Source organism: Telmatherina bonti (assembly GCF_933228915.1).
Source record: "Telmatherina bonti genome assembly, chromosome: 9".
Lineage (NCBI taxonomy): Eukaryota > Metazoa > Chordata > Actinopteri > Atheriniformes > Telmatherinidae > Telmatherina > Telmatherina bonti.
This window is the reverse complement of record NC_136627.1, coordinates 21,577,043-21,586,260: the sequence shown is the minus strand read 5'-3', so window position 1 is coordinate 21,586,260 and position 9,218 is coordinate 21,577,043. Positions and strand designations below refer to the sequence as shown.

At 37.1% G+C, this 9,218-nt stretch overlaps 1 protein-coding gene across 1 annotated transcript; it reads left to right on the top strand.

Annotated features, from left to right (window-relative positions):
- The first annotated feature begins 206 nt into the window (after nucleotides 1-206).
- Nucleotides 207-9,068, top strand: rilp (Rab interacting lysosomal protein). The gene is made up of 8 exons (XM_079246440.1): nucleotides 207-715; nucleotides 2,409-2,532; nucleotides 4,185-4,306; nucleotides 5,156-5,341; nucleotides 6,103-6,272; nucleotides 6,481-6,606; nucleotides 6,700-6,798; nucleotides 7,565-9,068. Exons 1-8 carry the CDS (start codon nucleotides 389-391, stop codon nucleotides 7,689-7,691), a joined length of 1,281 nt encoding a protein of 426 aa, XP_079102566.1. The 5' UTR covers nucleotides 207-388; the 3' UTR covers nucleotides 7,692-9,068.
- The last annotated feature ends 150 nt before the right edge of the window (nucleotides 9,069-9,218 follow it).

The window sequence follows — 9,218 nt, the reverse complement described above, 5'->3', positions numbered from 1 at the left end:
ATCCAGTGTTCACGCTCTGCCGGGTGCATCAGTATGCTCGACTTGGCAGGCGAGTTGGTGCATGTATCTCCTCTCATTACATTGGTCAGAGGAGTAGGAGGATCCTGCTGCTGGACTGTCTAACCTCGAAGAACCACCCACCATATCTTTTTGTTTTTTTAAGCAGGCTACGCGTTATGTGGGCGGTTAAACAAATGCAAAACTAATTAGGTGTGGGAGCAAGAGCAGGTAATGTACAGAGGCGTTTGCGGGTTCAGCAATGTCTTCGCGTTGAATTACACACTAGTTCAAGCTAGCTGGAAACTGACATCCCGTCGTGCTGACTAGCCAGTGTCGGTTTCGATAGCATATGATAAAAAGCATGTGAAGCGAGTTGTTGGGCTCAGACATGGAGACACACACAGCGACTGTAAGCACGCAAAGCTGCTTTGACAGGACTTTTTCCGCGCTATCCGTCGATGATGTGTATGAAATAGCCAAACTGATCGGCATCGAAGTGGAGAAACTTATCGATGGCTACGGCAGAGAGAGCGTCGAGGGTCTGGTGCCGAAAATTGTGAAAGTGTTGGAGCTGCTGGAGTGCTTCGCATCCAGAAATCATGCTCACAAATTGAGAGAAGAGGAGCTTCTGAAGACCTTTGAGACGATACAGCTACAACCGAAGAAACGCGTAGCGAAGGATAACGAGGAGGGCAACGAAAAAAATGAAATCCGGGTGAGACATGGGTGCTTTAAATCTTTCCACCATTTTGTAAACAATACACAAACCGCATGCACTTCTGGTATTATGGGTATATGTATGAGTTACAACCACGTATCAGCTTTAGTTACATTATAACGAAACATTTCACGGAGAAATAGTTAATTGACATGCAATTCGGAGTCTACATTGCAGACGCCCCTTCAAAAGTAGCAAAAAATGTGAGATTCATTTAACCTGTAGGGCGCTTCTAATTGTACTATGTATTGCGGTAGCTGAAACGCATATTATTCAGCAATATTTGTTTTCTTTACATAATTCCTGGTCGCAGCTTTCCCACACGGCGAATGATTTATATAAACCCACGAACAGAAAAAAAAAAAAAAAAAAAAAAGCCATCCAGCTGCCATCTTTGTTGTCAAGGCAACGCCAGACCTGACAGTTTTGCACTTACCAGCTGGGCAGAAATTAAACATTTACGTGAAAGTTTAAACTACCTTTCGCCCTTTTTAAAAATCTTTATTTTGTTCCAGCACAAAACAAACAAACAAACAAAAAAAAAAAAAAAAACCCCAAACAACTAGGCTATAAACTGAGAATATGACAATGTAATATGTTTTGGTAGTTTTTCTCTCCATAAGCCTAATTTAAAATGGTGTACACAGTAGCTATATACTGCTACTGTGTACATGCTATATGTGCTATATATACATACTCTGATAGGATGTCTTTTAGTAATTAGCTTATGGATTCTCTTGGTTTTAATTTATCAACACTAAAGCACACTACATTTGCTTATTTTTATACATGTGACTACAAACAGTACAAAACTGACCACTGGTGTAGGCCCCAAGGAGATTGAATCAACCAATTTGCTTTAGTAATAGCATTGCTATGTGCACATGTGCAATGTAAGTTAGGACAAATTAAATCAACCATAGATCTAATCCCCCACTCAATGGATCAGGGAATCACATACACACACAAAAAGTCATGTTTACATGATATTATATTTTACTTTTTGGAGATTTCTTTTGCATGCCAGTGAAAGACTGCATAATAAGCAAAACAGATCAATAACAGAAAGAGAATATTTTGTTGCTAAAATTAAAGTTATGTTTGTTGGGTACTTAGCTTTTATTGTACATTAATCAAGGCAAAAATTGATCTGAGTGCCACCTACAAACAAAAGTGCATACGCCCAGAGCGCATACTCTGTCATGATACATTAGATCAATCTAGAATTGACTTCAGCTTGGCTCAGTGGAGTATTGCACAAATACTACAATGTCATGGTAAGTCTATGTTTTGTCAAAGTATTTAGTATCAAAGTATTTACCTGATTCATCACACTTTAAAAGGGATAACAGTACCTTTACTAGGCTCCTATTACATTAAATGCCTTTCCACTGTTCGTGTCTTAACCCTTGTACTTTTATAGACTTGACACTATGAAAGTCAGAACACAGGAAACACAGGACTGGGTGTTGAGAGTTGTGCTTTTTGGTTGTCAGGGTTTGCAGATGAGATGTCTTGGTGCTAATATTACTAAACATCTGCAATGACTTAATAAGAAGATGACACACCCTTTTATAGACAACATGGGATTCCTAAATGCAAATGGAGTTTTTTAAAGCACACACGTTAGTTACATCATATTTGGCTTTATGGTTATAGTTGACAGTGCCTCCCCTGTTTTCTTGTGCAGGAACTAGAGCAAAAGGAGCAACAGTGGAAGAACAGGTGTGAGGAGCTTCAGGTCCAGCTGCAGCAGCTCAAGGAAGACAAGGACAATCTGCAGGGCAGACTGAAGGGCAGCCATGCACAGGAAGGTTTGTACAATTTGATTAAGTGATCCTATAATATATAAGGTTTTAAAATCTGGAATGTGCTTATTGGAGGGCATCCCAAATAAATCTCTTAAAGAGTCTTCCATTCTACACTAAATGTTGTTTTCTAGCTCTTGAGAATCTCCTGAATTCCTCCACTCGGAGCCAACTACAGTGCAGATTTAGAACAGTGGGTTAACACAAAGGCCAAAGCTGAAAGTTGTAAAACTGGTTCATGTCATGTTTGCAGTGCAGATGTTTTGCTGGGTTCTCACAAGCTGCATTAGTATGACAAAGTTCAGAAGTAGAGTCTGTACCCTGTAACCATAAAAAGAAGGTTCAGATACACACGGAAAAGACAAGATTAGGTCGTACAACATCAGAACAGAACTTGTACAGCTTGCTGAGAAGCATTTTTTACAACTTACAATATGGTTAAATTCATATATGAAAAATAATATTTTCTAACCATTACAGTTGTAAATCTGATTGAAAAACTGATGTTTTTGATTAACATCTTTTACTTAAATTACTTAAGATCTTTTATGTCAATAATTAAGGATAACAAAAACATAATCTATGATGTTATATGGCATTCATGCTAATAAGTTGAAGTGTGCATCAGCTGGACCTCAGGGATGTGACTCAGATGGTCAAGTCACTCTGTTTTTCTTGTACTGAAAAAGAAAAACACACTGGCTCACGATTTATTCGACAAGAGGTCATAAGGCAGGTAAATGTAGAAATGTATTGATGCTGTGATGGTGGCTCCTATCAGACTTCTGTGTTTCACATGGTGGAGGTGAAGTTCAGTTAATTTATGTTTCATTTTGTTCTTTTTCATTTAATCTTACTGTTTGAGTCCATTTCTGAAGTCATAAAAAAAGGACATTTTGCCATGAATGGCATGTGTGGTAGATTTCCTTTTATTTGCACAAGCTGAGAAATACATGCAAAGAATTAGGCTTTAACTTCACGCAAATAAGTGAAGGATGGAAAGTTATTTGGGGTATGTTTTCATTTTAGACCTTGGCAATGAATTGTCTTCTCAAGACAATTATTCCAAATAGTTTTACTTCTGTCTTTTGTGAAACCTGTTGACAAAGTTTCTGTGGCTTTACTCACTGACATGGTATGTTGGTGAATTGTATATGTGCTTTTGTTACTGCAAACAAAATCTGTTTCCATCTATATGCTGGAATGTTTTTATGATTTTAAAGATTAACATCTTAAAAATGAAAATAGTCTGCAAGAAAAAGATAAAACCAGATACACGCAGGCAAAATCATCTGTATTGTGAACTCTGGTTCACAGAGTTCAGTGAACAGAACTCTGACATCCAGTTGCGGAGAGATTTTCTTGTATTGTGTGCATTCTTTAAGAAAGGCTTATAACATATGCCCAGAATCATAAATAAACATGATGATTTTTTTTCCCGACATATAAGTTTAAAAAAAAAAGAATAACAAGAATATCTTAACGTGCTACAACACTAATAATTTCATGCCAGAAATAAACAAACTGATTAATGAAGATTTCTAGATTCCAAAGAAGTACCACAATGATAAAGAGAAGGGGAGGAAGCATTTTCACAAAACCAGTGCACATTAAGAAAAACAATGTCTTTCATGTGCGTGTGTGTCTGTATGTGTTAGATCGTGTTCAGCGGCAGGAACGAGAGGTGATGCTAAAGCTGAAGCAGGTAGTGGACAAGCAGAGAGATGAGCTGCGGGCTAAAGTCCAGGAAATCACCACTATCTCCAAAGAAGTGGAAGCAGTAAGGCCAACCTTTGTACAAAGTAGTGCACCAGCAATTTCTGTTTCCTTTAAGTCACATTTGTTTTTCCCATAGAAAAAAATGATATTACTGTCATGCTGTTATGGCATGGCTTGCGTTTTGTGTGTGTGTGTGTGTGTGTGTGTGTGTGTGTGTGTGTGTGTGTGTGTGTGTGTGTGTGTGTGTGTGTGTGTGTTGCCGTGTAGATAAACACATTCATCCACAGTCATCCGTCAACGCAGGAACACATGCAACATCAAAAGAGAACTTATAACTTGTAGATGATACCAATAAACACAATAATTGTGTTAACCGTCAGGGGAAAAGGGCAGAGATTAGCCATCTATTTACTGTTTGAGGATTTTAGACAAGTCAGGAACGGTTTTCACCTCCACAGAGCTACCGTGAGTGTATGTGGGTGTGTGCCCTGGAATGCTTGTTTGTTCATGTTTCTATCTGTCAAGGCATAAAAATCACATGATTTCAATGACGGCCATAACTGGGTGTGTTTGTTAATGCTTAGCTTTCTGCTCCAAATAAGTTTACTTGGACAAAAAGAAAACCAAGCACACTTCAACTGGAAAAACTGAAGATATCATCAAAATATATATTTTTTTATTGTCTTTATTTTATTTTATGTTTTTATTCAGAGGAGTGCTGAATTTGTTTTGTAACTCCCTTTTCCTCGTACTTTCTTTCTACATCCCAGGACAAAATTTGTTGACCACAGTCCTCTGAAGATGTTGTCGTCAGTCAGTTTTAGTCAGATTTAGCTGCTGTAAAAATCTAACTGGTCTCATTGTGATTTATTTGTATGACATGTCCTCCATAATGCATGTGTTTTTGCAGCTTCAGGAGCAGTTGGAGCGCTTCATGAAAATGAATGCAGAGCTGCGGCACAAACAGAACGTGCTGCAGACACAACTGAAGAGTATTGTGGAGAGAAAGGCTGACATGGAGGCTGACCTGAAGGAGAAAAACAAAGAGATTGAAAAGCTCCAGGAACAGCTAGATCGTACCAACAGCAACAGTCCTGTGTGTATCCCTTTTACTGAAAATACTTAAATTTACTTTCCTTTTGTATGGCCGCAGAATTTGCTGATACATAGAAATATCTAAAGAAGAAGCGAGACTGATATCTCTATCAAATAATAATGATCTTCAAGCCCTTCAGCAGCACTGTGTTGAGGTTTCCGTTGTGTTCTGCTTCCACAAATACCAATTTAAACTGTTACATTGAAAGAAAAAAACAACAACAAAATCCACAACTAATTAAAATCTAGAAATGTTACTATGCTGATCAGGTCTGAACTAATTTAAGATATAGTTGACATCTGTCCTACTGTGAAGGCTCCATTAATGCTGAAAGAAATCTTAAGTTTCAGAGCAAGATATGCTGTCATATATTTTAAAAAGAAAGGCTGTTCAAATTTCAGAAAGATGCTGACACAGTTTGTGCAAATTACAACATGGCCCTGTAGTGAAAGTAGAAGTGAAAACATTGTGCTGCTGGTACAACTTTTGAATATGTTTTCATAATATGTAAATCAATAACACATTTTCTAAAATTAATCATTTATCACTTTGAACATCTGTTTTCTATGTGTTGAAAGGATGTATATATATATATATATATATATATATATATATATATATATATTTGCATTTTTAATCAGAATCTTAAAATACCACATCTTTACCACACTTTTTTCTCATCATACATGCTCTACTTAACATTTGGTTATTGAAGTGTTTTGTAAATGGGTGAGCCTGATAGCTGTCTTTTCTCCCATCAGGCGAGTCCAAGTCACACCACAAAAGAATCCACCAAAAAGTCAAATGCTGAACAGAAGGATCCTGATCAGCCTTGTTTTACCAAGAAGGAGGTGCGTGACATCCTTTTTGAGAGAAACGAGCTGAAGACCAATCTCTTCTTGGTGCAGGAGGAGCTTAACTACTATCAAAGGTGGGGCTAATGTGTGTGTGCGTGTGTGTCTATATGTACTCCTGAAGACATTTCTTTTGCCGTCATTAAGAGACACGTATCAAGTGAACATGTTCATGTATTTTACATTTTGATTTAGATTCTGGGTCATTTATAAAGTTTGTGGGTTTTATAGTTTATTTTTATACAGTACATATAAGTGGAACTAAGGTGTGTCATATTTCTGCAGGGAAATATTGAATGAGGAGAGGTGTCCAGGTTTCCTTTTAGAAGTTGTCCGCTCTGCCATCCATAAAAGACGGAAGTTGATTAAGGCCAAGATGCTGGGGATTCCTGTAAAAGAATGCAGTAGCAGGTCTCACAGTGGATTCTGTCTATCAAGAACTATTATCCAGATATGAAACGTGTTCAAAAGTTGATAATTATATATTTTTTTTTCTCTTTCCAGTGATGATGAAGAAAGTAGTTCATCATTAGGGCGGACAGAAGTGGATGGTACAGAATTGGATGGGTCAGACAAACCAGCTGAGTCACGTATCCGAAACCTGTAAGTTTATCTGTATTGCTTTACTCTGTGGGCTACATGGTGGTGTGGTAGTTGGCACCGCACCGACAAACAAGTTCCTGTGTATGTGTGGGTTCTCTCCAGGTACTCTGGCTTCCTCCCACCATACAAAGACATGCAAGCTAACTGGTTATTTTAAATTCTCCCTTGGTTTGAGCGTTTGTGGTTGTTTCTGTTTTGGCCCTGCAATGGACTGATGACTTGTCCAGGGTGTAGCGTGTCTCTTGCCTGCTAATTGCTGGGATAGGCCCCAGCTTTTTTATGACCCTGAATTGAAATAAGCAGTATAGAATAATAAATGGCCGATGGTTTTACTCCACTGTTCAGATTGGAAACCATGATTTTGGTCTCCATGAAGCCAGAGGGAACAGAGGGAATACAGTATGGTGTTATTTTTCTGTATCTGTCCCTATTTAGAGTTCTTTGCTTTTTTTGGGTTTTTACTTCAGATTAAATTATTCTGTATTTTAAAAGAAATTGTTAAATGAAAGCTTTGTGTTGCATAACTAGAAAAGACTGTAAATTGGATTAAATGAAACAATTGTTTCAGTTTGCACTAAAGATCTCATTGAATGCAAAGAACAGAAGAATGGAGGCCCAAAACCAGTACAACAGAAATAGGGCAACATCACTCCCTTTACTGACTCTGTCACTGTTCTGAGATTTGTCAATCCCAGGCTATATTTAGCAGTAATCCCTGACTACACATTTGACCTCAGGCCTGTCTGTTTCACTCTGTCGTCTGCAGCTTTGGCTTCCTAACGCGGTCGGGCAGTGGCAAGAGTCCCACCCACATGAGCAACTCCGCCTCCAGCTGGGAAATCATCGGAGATGGAGAAGCCAATGAGGAGGCAGATCAGCGGCCGTCTTCTTGAGCCGGGTACTGAGTTAGCACTGTGAGATTCTTCAAGTTTGTCAGACCCCGCTCTCCTCAGTCACGCTTGTAGCAGCATACGCATTTTGTGGTTCAGGAAACAATTATTTAGATATTTCAATACAAACTTACTTTTAAATGTCAGTTACAATCATGGTTATTTAATAATTGCACTCATGTTAAATGACAGGAACATTTTTTAAATACAGCAATAATGGTACAGTGTATTACAGTATTAAGAGGGACACTTTTGGTTCTTTCTTTTGTAATTTTCGGGTATTAAAATAACACTCGTGTTTTAATGTCAAGAAATTTAGAAAATTCTGTTGCACACATATTTATATGCATAATCAAATCTTTCTTGCAAAAACCAAAGACAATGTGAGTTCCATAATATGCCACCTCCTTTTGCTTTTTATTATTTTCAAGAGGAAGACAAATTTATATGAGGGAGGAATCCCAAACTTTTCATCCACTTTTGTTTTATTTTTTTTGTAATCCTGGATTGTTTCGTCCATAAACAATATATGAGGTTATTTGATGTCTGAATAAAAAAATTCTGACATGACATGACACGACAAGGTAAAAAAACGTAAAGTATAAAAACATAATAAAGTGTTTATTTTTCTACATTTTCTGAGCTTATGCATACTTGGACATATATAACTTGATGCCTCATTTAAATGTGTACATGGAGATTCATGAGACTTGCATTGGATGCTCTAAAAAGTTCACCTCTGTAGATGGTTTCTAGTTTTATAACAGGTAAAGATATTTAGCCCAAATAATTATTCCATCTACTCAAACCTCCATGTGAGAAATGTTAAAAGATATACTTAGTCGTGTGTTTCTCTTTAATGCCTAAGAAAAGAAGAACTGCAGTCACTGTAACAGTTGTTTCTAGCAGTGGGTGAATTTGAACCACTGCTGTTTTAACTTGCTGCTTGTATTATTAAAAATCTATTTTCTTAATTTTAAGTCATCAACCAAACCAAAGTATTTAACAGTTGTGTTTTTGATGGTTATGCCATGTGTGTGTGTGTTTGTTTTGTGTACCATCTTCTTTATATATATATTTATATATATTTTTGTAAAATGAAGATGTTTGGCTTCCTTATTGAATTGAAAAGATGGTGTGCTGAATATTTTTTTGGTTTCATCATCTTCAGCTGACACGTTAGCATGAAGCAACCATTCTTTTTGTGTCTAACTCTTCCTTTAGCCTTTACATCTTCTCATATCTCTATGCAAACAGGCTAGTGGTGTGTTATTGAGGGACCTCAAATAAACTTCCCATGAAATTATCTTGAAAATTTTTTTTGTTTTCAGTTTAATTTTTGTAAGCATGTTGTAAATTTGGGCTTTCTCAGAACAATAAAGAACCCAATTTCCAAATAAATGGCATTAATTTAGAATTTTAATAAATCCATTCGAAATGTAGATTTTCTCTGATGTTGAAATTTCAATAAAATCTGTGTAACAGAATTTATACCGAAATGAGCTTAATGCATTTTTTCTTACTTGTGAG

Excerpts from the sequence above, each read along its gene's own strand:
- rilp (XM_079246440.1), top strand. The coding sequence starts at position 389 with ATGGAGACACACACAGCGACTGTAAGCACGCAAAGCTGCTTTGACAGG. Across the intron at positions 2,533-4,184 it reads GGGCAGCCATGCACAGGAAG|ATCGTGTTCAGCGGCAGGAA; the intron begins GTTTGTACAATT and ends TGTATGTGTTAG. Across the intron at positions 6,607-6,699 it reads GTAAAAGAATGCAGTAGCAG|TGATGATGAAGAAAGTAGTT; the intron begins GTCTCACAGTGG and ends TTCTCTTTCCAG.